This window comes from Peromyscus leucopus, chromosome 2 (assembly GCF_004664715.2).
Source record: "Peromyscus leucopus breed LL Stock chromosome 2, UCI_PerLeu_2.1, whole genome shotgun sequence".
NCBI classification, from domain to species: Eukaryota; Metazoa; Chordata; class Mammalia; order Rodentia; family Cricetidae; genus Peromyscus; species Peromyscus leucopus.
This window is the reverse complement of record NC_051064.1, coordinates 141,115,884-141,139,229: the sequence shown is the minus strand read 5'-3', so window position 1 is coordinate 141,139,229 and position 23,346 is coordinate 141,115,884. Positions and strand designations below refer to the sequence as shown.

At 52.5% G+C, this 23,346-nt stretch overlaps 1 protein-coding gene across 1 annotated transcript in view; it reads left to right on the top strand.

Annotated features, from left to right (window-relative positions):
* Positions 1–23,346, top strand: part of Igsf21 (immunoglobin superfamily member 21) — a 222,401-nt gene that overhangs the window by 178,888 nt on the left and 20,167 nt on the right. Inside the window, exon 4 of the mRNA XM_028880731.2 lies at positions 7,280–7,398. Coding sequence (XP_028736564.1) covers positions 7,280–7,398 — 119 coding nt within the window. The remainder of the gene's footprint in view (positions 1–7,279; positions 7,399–23,346) is intronic.

Below are 23,346 nucleotides of genomic sequence, written 5' to 3'. Positions count from 1 at the left end.
CTAGGGAACAATACCTGAAGTTGACCTCTGGTCTCTGCATACACATGCCCCCCATGTGCAACTACATACAAATGAACACACATGCGCACATACACATGCAATACACACACATACACCCTTGAACACACACAAATAAACAATAAAAATAGAGTTAGCAAACAAAGGGGGCTGGAGAGATGGCTCAGTGGTTAAGAGCACTTGCTCCTCTTCCAGAAGAGCCAAATTAAATTCCAAAATGCCACCTGTAGCTCCAGCTAGGGGCGTCTGATGCCTCTGGCCTCCTTGGGCACCTGCACCCCTGTGCACAGACACATACATGTAATTAAAGATAAAAAATAACAATGTAGCAAAATTTTCAAGCAAAGAAAACCCCAGCAGAATGGTGAGGCTTCTGGGAGATGTGCAGAACAACGGTAAAATTTACAAAAGCCCCAGGGGCGACCAGGTGGGACTGGCTTTTTTTTTTTTAATGATGACCTTGTTCCTGAGGCAGGTTCATTACTGTCCAACTCAATTCTTCTGAGCAGGAGGGAGGTGTACACACAGACAAGACAGGAAAACAAGTTCCCAGTGTCTCCATTCAAGCACGCTTCTCTGTCTGGCTCCTGGCTATAGACTAAGCATTGAAAACAGCGAGAGGCAGTGGCTTCATAATTTGTCTTAAAATTTTAATCAATTAATGGCACAGGAGAAAGTAGGAGGGCGAGCGCTGAGAGCTGGCTCAGGTCTGTGTGCATTTGTGCGGCCCTTCACTGAGCGTCTGTCTGTAAAGGTCCTTCGCTGCCTCTCCCGGTTCCCCAGCAAGGCAGAAGGAGGCTACACAGCTGGACCCTTCATTCTTTGCCTGGCCAGGCTCCTACGTCTGCTACCTGGATTCTGGGAGAATCAGAGGCTCTTCCCAGCGTCAAATCAAAGCCAAGACAAACAGAGGGGCCAAAAGGCTGCCGTGCCTTGACAAGGTGCATGGGAGACACCCCAGACTCCCTGAAAGCTTGGCAAAGAGAACTTGGGGGAAGCAAAAGGCCATCCTTCTTCTAACAGAGAGGAAGCATATGGCTCTTGTTACCTGGGGAGGTGGCAGGCTCAGAATAGAAACACACAGGGCAGCAGAGGCCAAATCACTCAGGAGGCGCTCAGCTCAGGAAGAAATGAGGTGCAAGGGCAGGGTGAGGGGGGTAAGGAGTGCATGTGCCCACTCGACCATCTGCCACCTCTGGCTTGGGTTCTCACCTGGGCACCTGCCTGCTCACTCTGTGACACATCTTGTCTGTGTGCTTCATCTTCCTTGTCTGTACAGTGGGAGATCATAGAGTAGGGGTCGGTGAGTTGGGAAATGTTCACTGGGAAGTCTCCACTGTGAATCTGCAAAGGTCAGCACTTCCAGGGCTAAAATTCCACACAGTATCGTCATGCCCAATCATCAGATAGGAAAAGTGAGGCCTTGGGATGTTGGTTTTAAATAAGCGGTACTGGTCACTGTGTGAGAAAGGTTCCATGAGGCATGACAAACCCCAGTATCAGAGCTTGGGGGGGGACAGAAGAGAGTGACCAGGCCTGCGGAATACAGGTGCAGGGGCGGGGGAGGAGGAGAGAGCAGAAGAGAGGGGTCTGTGACCGGCTTTTTAAGGATTTCCCTGCACATGCTCATGTGGGCTTACGGAGCTATGCCACGAATGCGCAGATTGCGTGACCATGCCTCACGCATTATGTAATCACGCAGCACACAGATGACGTAAGGTGTAAGACACCTTGCTTAGCTACTGAACGGCGCATGTGCGATCATATAGCTGGCGGAGTGGCAGAATCCTAACATGGGAGGTCAAACAGCCTCGGCAAACACCGCAAACTGGCCAGGTTCACCAGAGACCCTGGTTTATAACAGCTGTTTCCACTGACCTGGTCCTCCCAGATACTCAGGAGCACTTAGCTAGAAGGCAAGAGGCTTTCGGAGAACCTCTGGACTGAGAGGGGAGGTGCGTGGATGGTACCTGCAGGCACACACAGAGGGAAAGGAGCTGGGTCTTTTGTCCACGCAAAGGATGAGCAGTCAGGGCAGCCTGCCTGGTAGGGGCAGCTCAAGAACGCTATGTGCCTCTAGGATCTATGTCACTGGACACTCATGATGCACCAGCCCTAGGCAGCGCCCTTGGGTGAGCCCTGGTAGTCTTCCCAAAAATCTAGTGAGTGGTGTGACAGATGGGGAAACTGAGCCTGAGAGAAGTCACATGATTTTCTCAGAGGACCAAATCAGGGCTGCAACTGAGCTGGGAGTCACATGTTGATCCAACAGCCTGTGTGCTTTGTAACCTGTGTGCTTTTAAGCCCTCCACTGCACTGCTGGGGTCAGGGGAATGGCTAGAGACTTTCCACAGGAACAGGAAACGAGGAACTCTCCAAGTAGAGATAAGTAACTGGTAGGTATCTCCACACCACCACAAGGCTCAGCCTTGCAGAGCACCCAGTAGGTCTAAATGCTAGAGCATGTAGTTGGTCTAGATACCAGAGCATGCTATAGACATAAATCAGGGCACACAGTAGGTCTCGAGTCCAGGATACATAGTAGGCCTGGATGCTGAGATGCACAGCTCGTCCAAATATCAGAGCACACAGTAGGCTGAGATGCCAGGACATACAGTAGGTCTAGATGTGGTTCACACAGTAGGTCTAGATGTGGTTCACACAGTAGGTCTAAGTCTGTATGCAGATGTGGTCCTCTGGCCCCTACATGCTGCAGAATTGCAGTGTCCGGCCCCCATCCTCCCCTGGATGAGGCTCAGGCCAACAGGTAAAGGCAACATGCCTGCTCCTCCTGTTCCCAGCTTTTCAAAAACACAATTACTCGCCCTTCAGAGATGCCGTCAGTGTTGGTAAACTCCAGCCGCTAAACTGCATCGCCCCTATCTGCGCACAGACGCTGCGGTTATTAATAGTTTATCGACCTGATCTCGGGCCATCACCGATGAGAGCGGCCTCCTCCCACCCCCTCGGCCCCCTGCTGCCTGGGAAGACCTTCTATCCAGCCTTCGGATCAATGCCACTCAGTGCTGGGGGCGGGGTAGGCTCTGGACCACTTAATCCACTTTCCAAGGATGACAGTGGAAGATCTCGGGGTTTGATGAAGGAGACGAGGCGGTTAGGTGTGGATCAAAGCTGTGACCTGGCAGCTTTGGATCGGAGATGAGAGCCAGAGCGAACCTGGGGATGAGGCTGCGTCTGGATTCAGATGGCAGCTGAGATAGAGGAACGGCAGCGTGGGGTGTCCGGGGACTCTCTTATCTTGGCTACTTTTCCATGATTTAAGATTATCCAAAGTAAAATGTTATCTTATAAAGCAGGAACAAGGTGTATGCAGGAAGAAAGGGCAAGAAGAACAGAGGGGCTGTGACTGGAGGAAGGGGAGGCAGTGGGGGATGAGGTGGCTGAGGAGGCTTGTGGGCAGTTCCTGGCCATTTCTCCCCAACGCTGACCGCTTTCGGAGGGGTTTAGAGGAGAGGGCCTGGTCTGGATTCTGCATTTGAAGGGGGATTGAAAGATACGGAAACCCCACTTAAATCCTGAGCTTGTCTACAGGAGAGTGGGGAGGAGGTGGGGGGGAGAGTGGAGAAGGGAAACAGTGTAGTTCAGGACGTGAAGAGGTGGACACCCAGGACCTGGCCACTCACTGCCTGGGAGTGTGGAACAAGAACTGCCAAGCTTGTGCCCAGTGATGATGCGGCTTAGTGGTCCAGCCAGGCCAGGCACAAACCCTGGAGCCCAGCAAGGAGCACCAAGTGGAGCTGTAGGAGCAGCCCCAGATGGGAAGCTGTCTTGTCTTTGAAAGCACCACCCCACGTGTCCACTGAGCTGTCTTCCACACCACCTGTGAGGTGTCACCCACACGTCACCCAAACATATGGCTTGTGTTACCGTCACTTGAGCATGTCATCAGCCGAGTGATTCCCAAACATGTCCCCAGTGCTGGGGTCACCTAAACACATCTGCATAGACACCCATGGGGTGGTCACCTGCGTGCCTCCCCCTGTGTGTCAGCCATGCCCTCACTATCTGGTGACATCACCAGGAGCCTCCGGCTCCATCCATCCGCCCGCTCCCCCCCCCAGCCTGTTTCTTTACACACCCCCTGCACCTGTCTCCCTGGAAAGTCACTTAAGCAGGTCGACTGCATAATAGACACCTGTGAGGATAGCCGAAACATGTCACTTAAGGTGGTTGTCACTCAGCTACCATGCGCAGCAAGTACGTTGCTGTTCTCCATCTAGCTGCTGTTACAAAGGAAATCATTCCCAGGGGAGACAGGTTCCCTGCTGTTCCCACTGTCAAGGCACTTTCTTCTGAGAGGAGTGGAAGGGGCGGCGGGGGCGGCATCTTCCCCCCATGGAAAGGGTGCTCCCCACACTTCAGTCCTTCCTGACAGTGAGGAGACCAGATGGCAACCTCTGTGTAGTCTATGGAAATGAGGGTGTTGTTTATGCTAATGAGTGCTGGGTGCCCTGCGAGGGAGGGAGGGGCTGCTAGGGGAGCTGGCTCAGCTCAAAGCGACAAGAGCTTAGGACGAGGCTGAGCGCCCAGGTGGGGGGCGTGGCGTCGGGGGGGGGGCGGGCACAGAAGTGACTCACAAGCAAGAGGAGCTGAGACAGGCTGGAACCTGAGGTTAAACTGCTCTTCACAAGATGAAAGAGAAGCTTGGAGCGGGCAGACGGGGAGGAGGGGGGAAGGATTGAGCGGAAGGGACCTCCCAGCTCAGGAGCCGCCCAGGAAGAGCCTTGAGCTAATAACGGCCTCTCCATCCCCCATGGGCCTGCGACTCGGCTGGGCTGGTGAGGTGGAGGAGGACCGTGAACGAATGTGGATGTCTCCCTTGGTTTTCTGCCTGCTCTGGGAATGCAAAAATCAACATTGACACAGGGGCCTCCTCGGAAACAGGCCAGTATAGGTCGGGACTTGAGGAGAGATTTGGATTTGCCCAGTGTAGTACCAAGCTGAGGCTGCCTGCTGGTCAAAGTGCCTGGACACCCCTTGGCAGGAATTCTCACCTCTAGGGGCATCATAGGTCGAGGCCACCCATGGCCTCTGGGTAGGTGTGTGCAGTGCCCTCAAGTATTTATCAAAGCCCATCTTCACTTCGTTCCTGGGATGTGTCATCTGCGCTACACAGACACACACAGACACACACACACACACACACACACACACACACACGCACACACACACACACACAATGAAAGTGGGTGCTCAAAGGTATGGCTTCCCCAAAGTTCCGTGGGTTCCACACAGAGGGAAGCATAATTTGAACTCAGTTCTCAGAGCTCTTTGCAGCCTAGATGGCGGAAAGAGGCTGCCCCCATTGTGACTGTACCCCCCAGGAGAAAGAAGGGCATACCAACTCATTCTAACGTGACCTGACCCTGTAGGCTCTGTAGAGAGATCTAGAACAGGAGTCATCAGACGATGGCCTGTTTAGTCACAGCTTGCGAACTGAGAACGTTTTAACAATTTTGAATGATTGGAGGAGAAAAGGAAAAGTGTAAGTTTATTCTGTGACATGAACATTCTGAGCAGCAGAAAACTTGACAGTCATGAATAAAGTTTTATCGGAACCCGGCACACTGATTGGTTGACAGGCTCTCTTCAGCTGTTTGTGTGCTATGAGGGACAGAGAGAAATTACAAGATATCAGCTTTAAGACTTTTTAGATTCGGCTTTGAATTAATGTGTATGAGTGTTTTGCCTGCATGTATGTAAGTAATCCATGTGTGTGCAATGCCTGTAGTGGCCAGAAGAGTGTGTCAAATGCCCTGGAACTGAAGTTACAGACAGGTATGAGCTGCCATATGGGTGCTGGGAATCAAACCTGGGTCCTCTGCAAGAGCAATAAGTGCTCCTAACCACTGATCCATTTCTCCCAAGACTCAGGTGTGTGTGTGTGTGTGTGTGTGTGTGTGTGTGAGAGAGAGAGAGAGAGAGAGAGAGAGAGAGAGAGAGAGTCTGTTTTAATTTGCCTATGTGTATCTGTGTCTTGGGGGTGGGTACACACATGAGTGCAGGGACTCACAGGGCCAGAGGTATCAGATCCCCCTTTGCTGGAGTTACAGGCTGTTATGAACTAATCAATGTGGTTGTTAAGGACCAAACTAAGGTCCTCTGCAAAAGTTCAGAGCCATCTCTCCAGCCCAAGATCAACTTCAAGAGGGAACAAAGCCTGAGATATTTACTCTTGAACCTTTCCAATGAAAAGCAAGAGGGAGTTTGAAGGGACTCCCACACACACCCCGGTCTGGGGACCTTGGAGGAGAGCCAATTCCCTTCAGCCCACTGCTCAGCACACATATTGTAGCACGGGGGTGGGGTACTGGTCAGTTTCCCTGTCTACCAGGGAGGAGATTTCTTGGGAACAGGAATGTAATTGTGCTTCTTTTTGTGTCCTCAGGACAGGGCATAAAGTGACCTCTTGGCTGTCTGAAGACAGGATTCCATGGTCTCACAGTGATATCTTAGCTATACAGGGTAGGGCAGTCAATAACATCTCATGCCTCAGTTTCCCTGTTTATGGAGTGTAATGATCAACCCCCATAGAATGGCCCCAATAGGTTCATATATTTAAATGCTTCGTGCCCAGTTGGTGGAACTGTTTGGGAAGGATTAGGAGGCGTGGCCTTGTAGGAGGGGGTGTGTCACTAGAGTTGGACTTTGAGGTTTTGAAAGCCTGTGCCAGGCCCAGTCTCTCTCTCCCTGCCTCCTGCCTTCAGACCAGGATGTAAGTAGCTCTCAGCCACTGCTCCAGTGCCATGACGATCACATACTGACCCTCATAAGCTATAAGCAAGCCCCTAATTAAATACTTTGTTCTATAAGTTGCCTTGGTCATGGTGTCTCTTCACAGCAATAGAGCAGTAACTGAGACATTGGTGGTTGTGAGGAATGACTGGGGCCAGGCTCATGCAGGCAGCAGCTAAGCCCAACTCCTGGAAACCTGCATCACCCACAGGGCATCCTAAGAGTGGCACACGACCAGCTGGGTAGCTGCTCCTGGGCACAGATTTAGCTCAGGCTGAACATAGCACTCACTATCCGCCTCTGCAGCACCAGACACGGAGCCTGTATACAGTGGGTGCTGCATAAGTGCTGTCCTTCCTCCAAGTCCAGGCTGCAGGTGTGCAAAGTCTTTGCAGAGTGAATGTGTGGAGCCTGGACAAGTTTGTCCTGGGGTTGGCCTCCTGGATGGAACATTGCCTCCTCAGCCTTGAATACTAGCCTTACCGTTTCATCTGCTTCTCTGCAGGCTGCCTGAGGTCCGGATCTCAGACAATGGTCCCTATGAGTGCCATGTGGGTATCTACGACAGAGCCACCAGGGAGAAGGTGGTCCTCGCCTCAGGCAACATCTTCCTTAACGTCATGGGTGAGTCAGTGTCTCAGGAAGGAGGGATGCGGGTGTGTGTGTGCACACACAAGCAGGCTCATAGAAACTGTCCTGGGACACTTTGTCAAATCCTCTGGTTTCTGTATAGGAGCCTCTCCGTCTACTGCCCTTGGCTGGGAGAAGGAAAAGCCAGACTCTGGCAGGCTATGACTGTGGAACCTGGCCCCAACAGCCTCTTATAAGGGACCCACTCTCTTCCCAGTCCCAAGCTCTAAGGACTCGTGGTCTGTGCCTTGTCCCTGACATGACACATCCTCATGTGCTAGGTGTGTGACAGGCTGCTCGTTGACTGGACTAAAGAAGTCACTGAGGGAAGTGACTGCTGTCCAGAGACAGCAGGCGACCACAGCCCCTGAGCCACATTTATAGATGGTTGGCAAGGGACGTCATTCTCTTGAGCCACCCAACTCCATGCCCTGTGGCATGGTGTGGCAGGTGGAGGGAGGCCCTGAGCCTGTGGCTGCTGCAGTTGCTCTCCCCAATAGGGGCCAAGTCTGCATCAGTAGAAGCCCCAAGAAGCACATGCTGAGAGAATCTTCTTTAGGGGATGACCGCCCAGGAGCCTCCGCGGAGGGAACCCAGCACCACAGCTGTGATACGCTCCAGAGACTACCACCCCTGCCCCCGGGCTCCTCCCAGGGCTTTTCTGGGGGTATTGAAAGACCAGGAAGTTAGAAAACATCCTGGGCTGAGTGTGGGGGCTCCTGGGTTCTCACCCTGGCTCTTTGCCTCCATTTGTGCATCTGTGATATGGGACAGCAACACTAATATCTGTGTCCAGCTGCGTCATCGGCTGAATCAACCCTCACCCAGCCTTAGTTTCCCCATTGGAAATGCAAAGGCCTTGCTCTGAGTAGTCTCGGGAAGTCCCATCAGCGCGATGCTCTTGCCAGATGAACCACCATTCTGTGGCCACCCCTCTGCAGGAATGCAGGGCCTTGGCCTTGACCCAGGCTCTGTGTCTCTGTTTTTCTTATCAAATAATATTTGTCAGGGCAACAAAGCCTGCTGTACTCTGGCAATCAATGAGAACACAAAGGCCCCGCAGAAAGTCGTCGATCTAGGGAAATTGAAAACCTCCAAAGGCCAGACATCCGGAGCAACATTGATCCCACCCCAGTAGCCTGGGTAGGAGGCGGCATTGCTGGGCAGACTGGCTGGCTTCTCTGACAGCGCATGCTCAGTGCTCAGCCCTGAGCTGGCCACCCCAGGGAAGAAACACAACTCAGCCTGTACCATCAAGGGGCTCCCAGTTCAATGAGAAAGACAGGCCCCATTATTTACTCATCAGATGTTTATAACATCTGATGCATTCAGGGCACAGGGACAAACCTGGAACAGAACGAAGTTCCTGTCCTTGGTGGGTTTGCAGCGCAGGGTGCGAGCCAGGCATAAGACGCATGCGCAGCTGTCTCTGACAGATGCCGGAAAGAAGGTAGAGGAGGGCTATGGGTAAAGAAGCCATGCAAAGGGAGGGATGCTAATTAGGAGGGAGGGACTCCAGGGAGGCCACGCCCCTCTGCAACCACTGGGCGCATAGCTAGGTGCTTGCATACATCCATACATCATGCCACTCCATCCTCACAATTAACCAGGGAGGAAAGGCTACCATGAACCCCATTGTTTGTGTTTGGTTTTGCTTTTGAGATGGGATCTCATGTAGCCCAGGCTGGCCTCAGACTCTCTACCTAGCCAAGGGTAACCTTGAGCTTCCAAGCCTCCTGCTTCTGCCTCCCAGTGCTGGGATGACAGGCGTGAGCCACCACACTCCGTTCAAGAGGTGCCAGGGCTTGAACCCAGGGCTTCATGAAGGAGACGAGCACTCCATCCAGTCAGCTACAGGCCCGGCCTTTTGAGGAAGTTTGTAGACGGCTCTCTGAGATCACAGTGTTCATGAGTTACTTGAGGAGTGAAGGTTCTGGAAGCCTGGAGTGCTTCTGGGAGTGACAGGTCCAGCCAGGGTGCTCTGCCTACCTAGTTTCCCAGGGCTGCCTCTCTAGAGTCCACCTGCCTTTGCACCTCACCCTGGAGAAGTAGCCAGGATCTACGGCAGCCCTGAGAAGGGCAGCAGCCACCCACGCTGGCCACGCCACCTGCAGAAGTCTTCCCTTCAGTGACATTTGCATGCCACCCACCCACAAGGTCACCATGACAGCGTCCCTTCTTTTCTGTGAGGTCTGCACCAGTGACTCAGCAACTGTCAATCAAAATCGGGGAGGGTGTGATGATACATGAGCATGTGTGTGTTGGGTGTCCTTGCCCGTGCGTGTACACAGAGCCCAGGTGTCAGGTGTCTTCTCTCATTCTTAACCCAGTGGCAGGGTCGTTCCATGAACCAGAAGCTTGAGTTGGCAGCTAGACTGGCAGCCAGCCAGCCAGCCAGCCCCGGCAGGCCTCCTCTCTCTGCCCTCTGTGCTGGGCACACTCCGAGCATACCCAGATTTCTCAGGTGTGCTGGGATCAAACTCCAGTCCTCACGTTTGCGAGGCAGGTTCTCTTAACTACTGAACCGTCTATCCAGCTCAAAGAGATTTTAGTTTTCTTTTTCCATGTTCCTGTGTGTGTGTCCACGTTTGCATGTGTGTGAGTGCATGTGCATTGGAGCACCTACATGTGGGAGCACCTGCATGTGACAGTGAGAGTCATCCTCAATTGGTCCTCCACTCTGTTCATGGAGGCAGGGTCTCTCAATCAAACCCAGAGCTTGCTGATGTTACTAGTCTGTCTATCCACACCTACCCAGCATTTACATGGGTTTGAACCCTAGTTCCCAAGCTTGCACCAAAAGCTTTTTAACTACGGAGCCATCTCCCCAGCCCTGAGAGGTGTTTTCGTTTGTTTGCTTGCTTGTTTGTTGTCTTTTTAAAAAATTATGCTTCCCCCAACTCCACAACTTTCTTCAAATGTGTCTGTGCCAAGGCCAGTTTCCAAAGTCACAGGCCTCCTTGCCATCCAGACTTCTCTGTCCCTGCCCATATCCTTTCTCGGTGTCTCAGAGACCCTCCAAGTGAGTAGAGGTCATGCAATGCCTGGGCCCCCTTTCTGCCATGAGGATGTGACAGCTAACAGTGAGGCAGGCTGGGGTTCCCGAGAGCCTCTCAGGAGAGTGAGGGGAGGAGCTGGGGCTGTGGACAGGGCCCAGGCCACCTCCATCAAAGTCACCGATCACTCTCAGTCCTCCACAGCTGCTCACAGAGGCCTCTGGGTGGAGATGAAACGGAAAGAGTGGCCGTAATTTCACGCCTATCACATCCCGCCATGTGGTAGGAAAAGACATTTGGGAGGCCCGTGAGCGACACTCAGGGTGTGTGCTGCACACAGCCATTAAAATGTTTTCATCCGAGCTGCCGACAAATCGTGAGCCAATTTGAGAGCCGCGTGCTGGGCTCCGGGAATATGCTGCACACAGTCATGGGAGGATGGTAAAGCTGCTTCCTGGAGGTGCAGGTCACGGGGGTGAGCGTGTTAAGGGGCTTGCGTTACAAGCAATTAAACATAATGAGGCCCGGGCTCTTCGCCCCCGCCAAAGCTGAAGTCTTCCTCCTGAGTGGCCAGGGGCAGCACCTCAGACACAGGTCACGGCATCTGGCCTGTGCTGGTCCCAGCTCAGTGCACACACCAAGGCTGATCACGTGACCCTACAAGGGCTGTTACAGACGTGGTTGTCCTTGTTTGACAGAGCAGGGAACAGAGGCCCTGAGCGTTGAGACCTGCCATGTGAGCGAAGGGGCTAGGAGGTCCTATCCGGCCTGCTTTGTTCACAGCTAGCAGCCCCAACTCCATGCCGACTCCCAGGGGAACACCCTACCTTTGTTGTAGGTTCTCTGTAGCCCCGATCCTCACCATCTGGGGGTGTAGGACAGAGGCCTCACTCACGGAGCCCAGGCTGGAGCATCTGGCACTGGACTCTCCTACAGTCAGGTGGGGCTGTGGTACCCAGGCGAGGAGATAGGGGTCTGGGGAAGGGAGAGGAAACATCCACACTGCCTCCATCCCCATCCACTGCCCAGAACAACCCTTTCTGCTTAATCCCTCTAACAGAGTGCTGGACCTGGAGTCTGGCAGACCAGGTGACAAACTCCAGTTAAGTTAGTGTCTACTTTTGACGCGGGTGGTCCATGCCATTCAACTTCTTTTCCAATATATATATATATATAAAGTTAATAGTTAATAATTCATAATGCCTTATTTTAAAGACAGGGTCTCATGTAGCCCAGGCTGGTCTCAAATCGACGTGTAACCAGCAATGACCTTGAACTTCTCTTTTAAAAATGTATTCGTTTTCATTTTATGTATATGCATGTTCTGCCTGTGTGTGTGTCTGTGCATCATGTGCATTGAGTGTCTTCAGAAGCCAGAAGAGGGTGTCGGACCCCCTAAAGCTGGAGTTACAGGTGGTTGATAGCTGTCCTGTGGGTGCTGAGAATTGAACGTAGGTCCTCTGCAAGAGCAGCCAGTGCTCTTAACCCCTGAGCCATCTCTCCAGCCTCATGAACTTCTAACCTCCTCGCCTCCACCTCCCAAGTGCTGGGATTGCAGGCATGCACGGTGAGGTGCTGGGGGGCGGAACCCGGGGCTTCGTGCATTGTGTGTAAGCACTCTATCAGCTGAGTCCAGAATGTCATTTTTGTCCAAATAGATCAGAAAGTGGCTTGCGTGTCTACCTGGGGTCATCTCTCATCCAGTCTTCCCCTGGCAAGTGTTTATTGAGCAGCTAGCTAGCATGTCTCATGCTCAGCCCACAAGCAGGGTGTGCGGCCCTGGAGAGTTATGGAAGTGGCCCAATGAAATCTGGAACTTACTTGAAACCTTATGAGATATATTTTGTGGTTTGTAGAAGACAACGTATTGAATGACCACACGATTGGACATGCCTGTGACACATGCTGGGTACTGTGCCATGCACTGGAACAGTACTTCAGGTGTGCAGCCCATAAAGTGGGCTCTGAGCCTGGACAACACTGTCACACAGCGTTTCTGAAAAAGTGGCAAAGCGGTCAGGGACCAGCAGAGAGAGAGAGGTGGTGGCATTTGAGCAGGGTCCTTGGAGAAGGTGGCATTTGGAGAGGGTACAACGGCTGCTCCTTCCTCAGCAGCCCCCAGCCCCCAGCCTGCTCCAGGCCAGGAGTCCAGTGGAGAGTAAGGCAGAGTCCTCACCCCGGTGACCTGCCTTCCAACAGGGACGACACAGCTTGAGGTCCCCACATGAACCTTCAAAAGTGTGCTCATTTCCCAGGCCTGCCTGGAGCGTGTGACTGTGAACTGGTAGAGTGTGGCCGCAGTGACTGGCTGCTGGTGACTGTGGCAGCCTTCACCTCTCTGTTCCGTGACCCAGTCCTTCTTCATGCGAGTCGCTCTCTGCATCACGTGGTGTTTCTTTCCACGAGGTTGTGCCACCCTGTCTACAGTTCTTTCTTTCTGATTTTATTATATTTTATTTTAAGACGGGGTCTCACATAGCTCGGGCTGGCTTGGAACCAAGGATGGCCTTGAACTTCTGATATCCCTGTCTACCCCCAGATCATGGGGTTTACAGACATGTGCCACCACATGCTGGGGATCTAACCCCAGGCTTTCTGCCCGCTGGGCAAGCACTCTACCTACAGGGCCACATCCCCAGTCCCACACTTTCTTCTTCTGAGGATACCGGTCACTAGATTAAGACCCGCCCTGGTCTGGAATAGCCTCATCTCAACCTAATTAGACCAAGAAGGTCACACTCTCAGGGACCAGGGCTTAGGACTTCACCATATGTTTGAGGAAACAATTTCAAGCCAGTAACGGAGCCAGGAGGGTGGAGGCTGGGATTCGGAAGCCACTGCTCTGTGTTCCCAGTGACATGGCCACCCATCATTGTGCAAGCCCTAACACACCAAGTCCAGCTGTTCATGCATTCCCTTAAGAACACGCGAGCGCTCAAAGAGGCAATCCTGCCACTTTCCCTTCGACAGAGGGAAACAGAAAGGTGCTATCGCTTGCTGGGTTCCCTAGCCAGAAAATGGAGTGTGAGGTGTGGGAGGCAAAGACTTAGCCTATGCCATAACTGACCACCTGTCTTAGTTGATGTTCTGTTACTGGGGAGACACCATGACCACAGCAACTCTTATAAAGGGAAGCATTTAACTGGGGCTGGTACAGTTCAGAGCTTTAGTCCATTGTCAGCATGGCAGGGAAGCATGGATGCCTGCAGGCAGGTAGAGAAGTAGTTGAGAGCTCTACATCTGGATCCAGAGGAGCAGGAGAGAGAGAGAGAGGCACTGGGCCTGGCTTGGGCTTGTTCATCCCTAGGGACACACTCCCTCCAACAAGGCCACACCTCCCAATCCTTTCAAACAGTGTCACTCCCTGGTGACCAAGTGTTCAAATCCGTGAGCCTGTGGAGGACACTCCCTCACAAACCACCACACCCTCGGCCCCGAAGGTGGCTTCCCACCAAGCAGTGGGGACTCAGACAAACAGGCCCAGAGTGTTCGCCGAACAAGGACGAAGCACTGGGTTCCATGCCCAGCACTACATAAAACTGGACGTGGCAGTGCCCTCTTATAATCCAGCACTCAGGAGCCTGAGGATTTCAAGGTCATCCTTTGCTATGTATGGGTTTGAGGCCAGCCTGGGCTACATGAGACTCTGTCTCGAGCGATAGGGAGCCATCCTCTCAGGGATCCCCTCTCTTCAGAGTTCTCCAATGAGGATGGCAGATGTAGTGACCCTTTGACCCCCAGGCCAAAGTGCAATGCTTTCCACTTCCGGAGCACCCAAGAGCGGTGCTTGTGTGCGGCACCTGGTGTGTTTGTCTCCAGAGTGTTCTGCACAGCTTTTCTTGCGGCTGGTGCTCGCTCCCACCCCCACTCACCTTACCGTCTCTTGCGATGGTTGTATCTTTGAGTGATGACTCACACATCGCCGTTCATTTAAGAGTTCCCATTTACACCCAGGGCCCTGCGGCCACCATCATAGTCACTTCTAGGATGTCTCCATCACTCCCCAAAGAAACCTTGTGGCCATGGTCACACATTCTACATCCCCTAGCTTCCCTTACTCTGGGTATTCCAAACAGTCGAAATCATATAAAATACATGGATTTTTTTGTGACTGGCTTCTTTCATTAATATTCTCACAGTTCATATGTGGTATACCAGGTGTCAACATTTCATCATATTTTAGTATTAAGCAGTATCCCACTTTATGGATTTCCCTTATTCGTGGATCTTTTGTCTGTGGAGGGCGCTGGGTTGCTCCCACCTTGTGGTGCTCTTGAATCGCGCCGCTGTGAATACTTGTGAACGAATTCTTGTATGACCATAGTTTCTGCCTTCTCCTCTGGAAGCAAATTGCTGAGTCAAATGGTGAATGGACTCAGTCTCTTAAGGGAGTGGCAGAAAGCTTTCACGGTTGCTGTATGTTTTGGGGGGATTTGGGTGATTGTTTTTGTTATTGTTTCATTTGGTTTAGTGTTTTTAAGACAGTGTCTCACTCTGTAACCCAGGCTACCCTTAACTCACACCAATCCTCCTCCTCAGCCTCCCAAGCACTGGGATTTTGTGAGACTCCAACATGCCCATTTTACGTTTCCCAGCGGTGTGTGAAGGACCCAGCTCCTCCAAGTTCTGGTCAACACTTGTTACTAAAAGCCAGAGGTCTTTTTGGTCCCGCCATCTGTCCTGGTCGGGGGAGGTGGCATCTCTTTGCGGGTTTAAACTGCGCCCCCTGCAGGAGGCTCTTGGCCATGTCAGTATCTCCCCTGGGACCAGCCAATGCATTCCTTTGGTCCTGCTTTGTTTATCTGTAAGGGTCCTTGATCTCCTTAGCCCTCCCTCATCATCGGCTCCCGATCTGCATATCCTCTCCCATTCTGTAGTTTTACTTTCAGGAGGGTGACCTCTGGAGAACAAAAGGCTTTGACACCGGTGTTCTATTTGATCCACTTTTCTTTTATTGCCCTGTTGTTAGTGCCTCAGTCAGGGAGCCATTCACTAACGCCAGGCACAATTTACCACATAGTTTTCTTCCAAGAAGAGTTTTTATGACTTTAGCTCTTTCATGGGCAGACAGTGCATATTGAGTTATTTTATTGATGGTGAGAGGGAGGGGTCCAGATTTCCCAGAAAATTCCTGTGGTACACTATCCATCCCATTGAATTCTCCCAGCCCGGCTAGCAAGCACACTCTGGGGCGGGAAGTTGTCTTGGTTCTGATTCTTACCCAGGTGTTGAGGACTGTACCTCACTCACCATCTGACACAAGAAGAGGAAGAGAGTGACAGGGTCGGTCGAGTGTCAGAAATGTCCAGGCCTTGGGCAAAATGCTGGAGGTTTATGGAATATTCTCTTGGTGGGCAAGCCACTTCTGACAGAAAAAATAAAATGTTTCTCACATGCTTGGCTTTTTTTTTTTAAGTTTGCTTATTTAATTAATTTCTGTGTGCTCCCTGCAAGAGTCGATGTGTACCACCTGCACTCAGGTATCCACTGAGTCCAGAGAGCACCTGATCCCCCAAGAGCTGCAGTTATAGGCAGTTGGGAGCCGCCTGATTCGGGCATTGGGAACTTAATTAAACGTAGGTAGGTCCTAAGAGTAGTAAGTAAGATCTTAACTGTTGAACCATCAATCCCCCTTCAACCACCACCACCGAGTGCCCAGCTCCTGGGGCTCTCCATTCTGCCTCACAGTTCTGTGCTGGCCCTTATGCACATGTGTGGTTGGCTCAGCAACCATGTGACTTTGGGTACTGGGTTTATGGAATGCTCCCGGTGACCAGTTCATCCAGGTTCCCCACAGAAAGAAGCTTGCCTTGGGTAGATGAAAGCTTTCAGAAGAAAGGACCCAGGGGTTCCTCAGGATTGGTGGAGGCCAACCTACCTCCCTGAGGTCTGGCCAGAGCTCAGGTTCTTTGTCGAATCCAGCCCAGAGTGCCTTTCTTGAGAAAGGCAAATTCCCAAGACGAGTTATTTAGAGTTGTCAAGAGCACAGTGCCGTCTGTAGATCTGTAGAGTTCCCTCTTGTCTTGGTTATTATTCTGTTGCTGTGATGAAACACCATGACCCAGGCAACTGACAGAGGAAAGAGTTAATTGGGCTTACAGTTCCAGAGAGTGAGTCCATGACCATCATGGTTGGAGACTATGACAGAGGACAGGCAGGCATGGCATTGAGGCAGTCACTGGAAGCTCAGATCTTGAGATACAACCTTGAAGCAGAGAGAAAGAGACACATGGAACGGTGCTACATCTTTTGAAACCTCAAAGGCCGATGCACCACCTCTAACAAGACCACACCTCCTAATCCTTCCCAAACAGTTCCACCAACTGGGGACCTAGCATCCAAATATATGAGCCTGATGGGGTGGGAGAGGGAGTTAGGAGTCCAGGGGCACCGTCCACCAGTGGACAGGAACGCTGCACTGCTCCAAGGTTCCTGGCAGGGGCTGCTGAGAGGCAGGACTCACAGCTGCAGGACCATACATTCCAGGATGCCTGCTGGGAGGAAAATGATGGACTCCAGCCCCTGTCTGGAAGCCTGAGGGGATGAGCCACCCGCTGGGCACACACTAATTACAGTAACCAGCCCTAAGCAACCTCTAAAGCGCAGACCCAAGGAGCCAAGGCTGGGTGCTCCACAGAGGAGGAGGATGTGACAGATCGGGATCCAGGCCAGAGCCACAGAGAACTTGGGAGAGCTCAGAACCAAGAGGCACTGGGAAGCCAGGCTGTGAAGCCCAACTCCTCTCTCCTCCTTCAGAAGCCCCCAGAGTCTTGGGCTGACCAGAAACCCCAATGAGGCTAGATCTGTGACCTCTCTCCTGTCCTGCTATCCCCCTCTGGGTTAGGGACAAACCAATGTTTCATGTTCCCCAAGAAGAAGGTGTCTGGATAGTCACTGTCCTCAGCTAGACTAGGCCCACCATGAGTATGGGGCTGACACACTTATGATGAGACACCGAGGGCTTTGTGTGTGGGTATACATTTTCTACCCACCCCTGAAGCTGTTTACTGAGTGTTTATCAGCCACCAGGCATGGCTAGTACCAGCTGGATCTAGGGTATCAGCTCTATAAGTGAGGCCTGTTGTTTGTTTGCCTGTTTCACAAAGGGGAAAACCAAGCTGTAGGAGATGTGCCCAGGGACGCAAGTCTGGGTAGGGTAGAACAGCATTTCTCAACCTGTGGGTCGCAGCCCCTTGGAGGCAAACAACCCTTTCACAGGGGTCACATATCAGATATCTCACGTATCAGATATTCACATTACAATTCATAGCATTAGCAGAATTACAGTTGTGAAGTAGCAATGAAATATTTTTTATGGTGGGGCTGGAGTCACCACCACATGAGGAACTGTATTAGAGCATCACAGCTCTAGGAAGGCTGAGGACCACTGGACCTGCTAGTGTGAAGCCAGGGCTCCCTGTGAAGGCATGTGGATGAGGGCTGAGTCTGGAGGGCAGAAGCTGAGTTCTTGTCTTAAGGAGAACTGTACAAACAGAAAGGAGTTCATTAAGGGGGTGACACAAAGAGGTTGGCGCTGTGTCGTACCACACCTGTGGCCTGGCTCTAAGAGAGCAGGAAAGGGGCGAGATAAAGTTCCCAGTGACTTTGATGGGTCATCAACACGGTACTCACTTCTCCCAAGTTCTTACAAATGCAGCCTTCTGAGCATGCGCCCTTGGCTGAACATGACCCCAGCACAGGGAGGGTTGAGTCTTTTCTCTGCTGCCTTTGCTGTGCTGATCTCTGTAATGTCCTCCTTTGCTATTTTCTATTCTCCTGCCTCACCACCGAGCTCTACTTCAGCCCACTGTGGAGTATGAGGAGCATGACCTGGAATATTACTTCAGTTCCCTGGGCCTCAGTCTTCCTTTCTGCTAACTGGGGGATTGCAACAGCATCTCCCCCGTTGGGGGATGTCAAATAAACAGAGCCCTGCGGCCCAGGCTCGCAGTGAAGGGGTTTCTCCTTCCCCACTCTCTGGCCAGCACTCTCTCTGTCAGCATCAGCTTCAGCAGGGGCCAGGCCCAGGTGACAGCTGCATGAAATAGTAACAGCCGGGGGCAGATGTCTCAGCAGGATGGTGGCAACTCTGTCCCCTCCCAGGGTGTTAAAGCTATGTTGACTGCCAAGAGATGGAAGCACATGGAGCCAGCAGCCTGCCCAGACCCACCCCTTCCAGTCTCCCTGTCACTTCGTCTCTGGGTGGGTCTTCTTGCCTGGCAATGGGTCTCCTCTTCCGTGGGCCTGCTACAAGGCACAGACAACATGGTACCTATGAGTGGACAGGAAGCACTCAGCCTGTTTGTACAGGAAGTGCTCTGCTCACACACCACATACTGCCATTGTGATGGTGCAGAGAAGTCATAGAAAGGCTGAGACTATACAAGCCAGCCCTAGGACTGATCAATAAGCACAGCATCTGGGCATGAGGGTGACCATTCTGCACAGCAGTCCTCAGGCATGGGGACCAACTGGAGAGAGAGGATAAGCGTGGATATCTAGCAAGACCTGGCACAGGATTGAGATGTTCATCTGAGAAGGACAACTGTGAGACCTCAGTCAGTGCCCTCAGCTTCAGGGATATGGAATGGAGACCAAAGGCCCCGGGCAGCTCTCCAGGCCTACTTTTTGTTGATCACATAGATCTTCCAAGATGGCCAGTGCAGGGTCTGAGATAATGGCTCAGCTGAGCTGCCCTGAGGGTCCAGAGCAAGGGATGCAGTCCAGAGTACTCGGGCATGATAGGCCAAGGACCTCCAAGCTGGATACAAGCATGTCTGGAGCATGACACTGTTGTCTTGAGTGCCTAGAACCAGCTGGGGTTCTGGAGAAGGACTGATGTCCCCTCCACCCACATGCCCTGCCCATGGGCCTCTCGGTTGCCAAAGCCCCCGGCTGAGCACCAGTGTGGAATAGGCAGACAGATGGGTCTGAGCTCAGAGGAGCACTTCAGAGTGAGCCGAGTCATCTAGCAAGGACAGTCACTTCCCAGCTTCAGGCCCCAAGGTCTGCGCCTGCTGCCGGCTGCCTGCCCCCTGCACAGGATCCTCGAATCCCTACCCATCCTCTATGAACACAGCTCTGCCAAGTTGGGGTGCCCTTGACAGCAGCCCACTGTGCACCTCACACAGACCCAGCACATTCATTCAATCAGCCATCCAGCTCGTCCTCTTGAGCCCCTTTCAAGGGAAATGAAAGGATGCTCAGCCAAGGGCAGCAGGACAGCCAGATGGCCACTGCATGAAAAATCATCCCCACCAGACACCGAGCCTTTTCTCAACATGGACAGCATAAGATGCCCAGACACTGTCAGCTGGTACTCCAGCAGCCTGGGCATCAACAGGTGGGGGTCCAGAGGAAACTGAGTCAATGCCCAGGCACACTGTCCGCTGGTACTCCAGCAGCCTGGGCATCAACAGGGGGAGTCCAGAGGAAACCGAGTCAGTTCGGAATACCGAGCTGGCACCCATCACCCTCTGATGCCGTTCCTTCTCCGCTTAAGGCTTGAGCTCAGGTGGAGACATGGCTATCGAAGCCCACACGGGGTGTGGTTTATATTAACTGCCTCCACGATCGTGAGTGGGAGAGCAGACAGCTTGGTCAAATGGCACACCCCTCTGTGAGGGTAGGCTCCCCAGAACCACAGAGCCTGTGGCCACCCTCCTCCTCCCCTCCCCTCCCCAGGGAACTCAGTGCCCAAGGAGAAGAGAACAGGACATGTGTCCACTCATCTCACAAGCTCTCCTTCTAATTCAAACCACCTTTGCAAGCACCCCCTATCTTAGGGTTTCCATGGTGTCAAGAGACACCATGACCATGGCAAATCTTATAAAGGAAAAGATTTAATTGGGTTGGCTCGTTTACAGTTCAGAGGTTCAGTCCATTATCATCATGGTGGGACATGGCGGCATGCAGGCAGACATGGTGCTGGAGAAAGAGCTGAGAATTCTACATCTTGATATGTAGGTAACAGGAAGTGAACTGAGATACTGGGCATATCTTGAGTGTAGGAGACCTCAAAGCCCGCCCCCACAGTGACACACTTCCTCCAACAAGGCCACACCTCCTCATAGTGCCACTCCCTGTGAGTTTTATGGGGGCCAATTGCGTTCAGAATACCACACCCCCTATGAGCCTGCTACATGGAAGGGATGAGTCCTAGTCTCCCCATGGAAGACCACCTCGGGAAGAGACTGGGTCAACAGAGAGCAGCCAAGTAAGTATGGTTGTCAGTGGCAGACTTTGCCCCAAGCCCTTTAAATGTAGAGATTCCCAACCCTCGGGACATACACAGACCTCTGGCACTTTAGTCAGCGAGGAAGCTGAGGTCCAGAAAGGTGATCATGACCAAGGCCATGTAGTGAGTCAGTGGCTTGCAAGCCCAATAGCCTCATTCCAGAAGCTTCTGTGTGGCCTCTCACTGAGACGGCCATCTCGCCTTCCAGAGCCAAACAAAAGAAGCTCATCTCCCTTGAGCTCTCCAGACAAGTGGCTGCAGCATCCAAGTCTCCCCCACCTTCTGGACCTTCCGCATCTTGCCACCCATAGTGCCTGTCTATTTGTAGATGCGCATCCACTCCACTCGGCCTCCGGGCCCCCGTCTGAGCATGTCTGCAGGAGCACCATTAAACCCTGACAAGTGTTAGGTCAGCGCAATGCTTTCTTCCCCACACCACCGGGAGCAGGATTTAGTGTCTCTGGCAGAAGGTAAACTCCGCTCCCTGGGACAGGACCCTTAATTACCAGTGATATGTGATGTTGGAGCTGCAGCGCCTCAGGCCCAGGATTGTAAAGAGAGCAGAAGGCTGAGGTTCTCCTTTCCCATAACCAGCTGAGGAGCAAAAGAACCTGGAGCCGGAGCGGTGGGAGGCTGGCAGTGTGGGAGCCAGCTGCAGCCCTGAAGGGAGGTGGGCTGGGGAAACACAATCCTGGCACTGTGTACTGAAGGGGAAGCTGAGACCAAGATCACATCGCAGGTGGGCTCTGCCCTGGGGCTTATAGTCCTGACTGCTGATCTGGCCACGGTGGATTCCTAGACTTGGTTTCCCCATCTGTATAGAAGGAGGCACGGCTCCTTCATACACTCTCAGTCATTAAAGCTTTGGCTGACTGAGGCTCATGATGAGCCAGGCGTTGGGCAGAGTTCTTCAGGGATGCTCTCACAAGAGACAAGGAGATTATTCCCATTTTGCAGAAAAGGAAACTGAGGCCCAAAAGTTCCAAGGGCTGATGTGTGCACCAAGGGCCTGACCTCCGAGCTCCAGGACTGACACAGGGCTGGAAGGCCTAGTTCCTTCCTCAGCGAGTCCATGACTGGTAGGGAGCCAGGAAGGAACACAGGTTCCTGGAAGACTGGGGATGGGAGTCATGGGGGAAGACAAGGGTGCAAGCTGAGGGATGTGGGCATCCCAGGCAGGAGTCAGTCTCCTGGGGGTGCTAGCCCCAGCTGGTAGAAGCATCCTATGGGGCCAGATGCAGGAAAGAACGGGTAGTGTACATCCTTCAAGCAGTGTCTTAGGCATCGTTCTTTTGCCGGGAAAACACCATGCCCGAGGCAGCCCTTAATTGGGCTTGCTTACAGTTTCAGAACTTCAGTCCTTCATCACCTTGGGGAGCGTGGCGCCATGCAGGCAGACACTGGAGCAGTAGCTGAGAGCTACATTATGATCTGTGGGCAGAAAAAGAGACTCCAGGCCTAGCATGGTCATTCAAAACCCCAAAGCTCATGCCCAGTGACACACTTCCTCCAACAAGGCCACACTTCCTAATTCTAATCTTTTCAGATAGTCCCACTTCCTGGTGACTAAGGACTCAAATATGTGAGCTTATGGGGACCACTTTTATTCAAGTCGCCACAAGCAGGGAACACCCCTCTATGCTGGAACATGGGGAGGGGCAATCAGAGGTGGCAATGATACTAGCCATGCACTCAACAGGTGACAGGCAAGGGTCTCAGTACTTTACGTAGTGTTCAACTGAACCTTGTAAAGCCCATACTACGGTGGTTCCATTCTGCAGATGAGCAAACTGAGGCTCAGCAACCAACTGATATCCCCTAACCATTGAATGTCAAAATGTAACTTTGAGTCGCCAGATTCCTAGGTCAGAGGTGAATCAAGTGGCTGAGGGATGAGCATGCTCTGAACACTGAGCAGGATCCCTCCCCACGCTCTAGCACACAGGGGTGCTCCCTGCTTGTGGCCGTTTTGAATAAGAATGGCTCCCATAGGCTCATAAATTTAAATACTTAGTCACTTAGGAGTGACATTGTTTGAAAGGATTAGGAGGACCGGGAAGGCTGTGAGGAGGGGATCCAGACCCCGAACCTCTGGGGCTCCACCAAGCCCCTCCTCCTCGTCTGCAGTTGGGCACCTACGAGAAGAAAGTTTCACTTAGCTCGTCCATGGATCCAAGAGAGAGCCAGTAATGGAAGCAGTTGGGAATGTTCAAGGTTGAAGCTGAGTGTGGGTACCTGTGTATTCATGGTTCGATACATCCCCCCCCCTTTTCCCACTGTGCGTGCGTGCGTGCATGCGTGTGTGTTACACACATATGTGTAGTATGCACATATTGCATGGATGTGGGCGCACATATATGTACTTGTGCGTGGAGGCCCATGACTGATGTCAGGAATCATCTTCGAATGCTCTTCCACCTCATTCATCGAGGCAGGATCTCTCAATCAAACCCAGAGCTCATTGATACAGCAAGTCTCACCAGCAGCTTGCTTTGGGGATCCTCTGTCTCTGCCTTCTGAGGCTGGAATTACAGGCAAACCACCACACCCACAGGGCAATTCCACAGATTCTGGCGACTCCAACTAGTGTCCTCATGTTTGTGTGGCAACCACTTTAACCACTGAGCTACCCAGCCCTGACTGAACTTCAGTATGAGCTGTCAGGGAGGAAATGTGGGAGCTCCTTTCCACCGGAAACCCCCCCTGCAG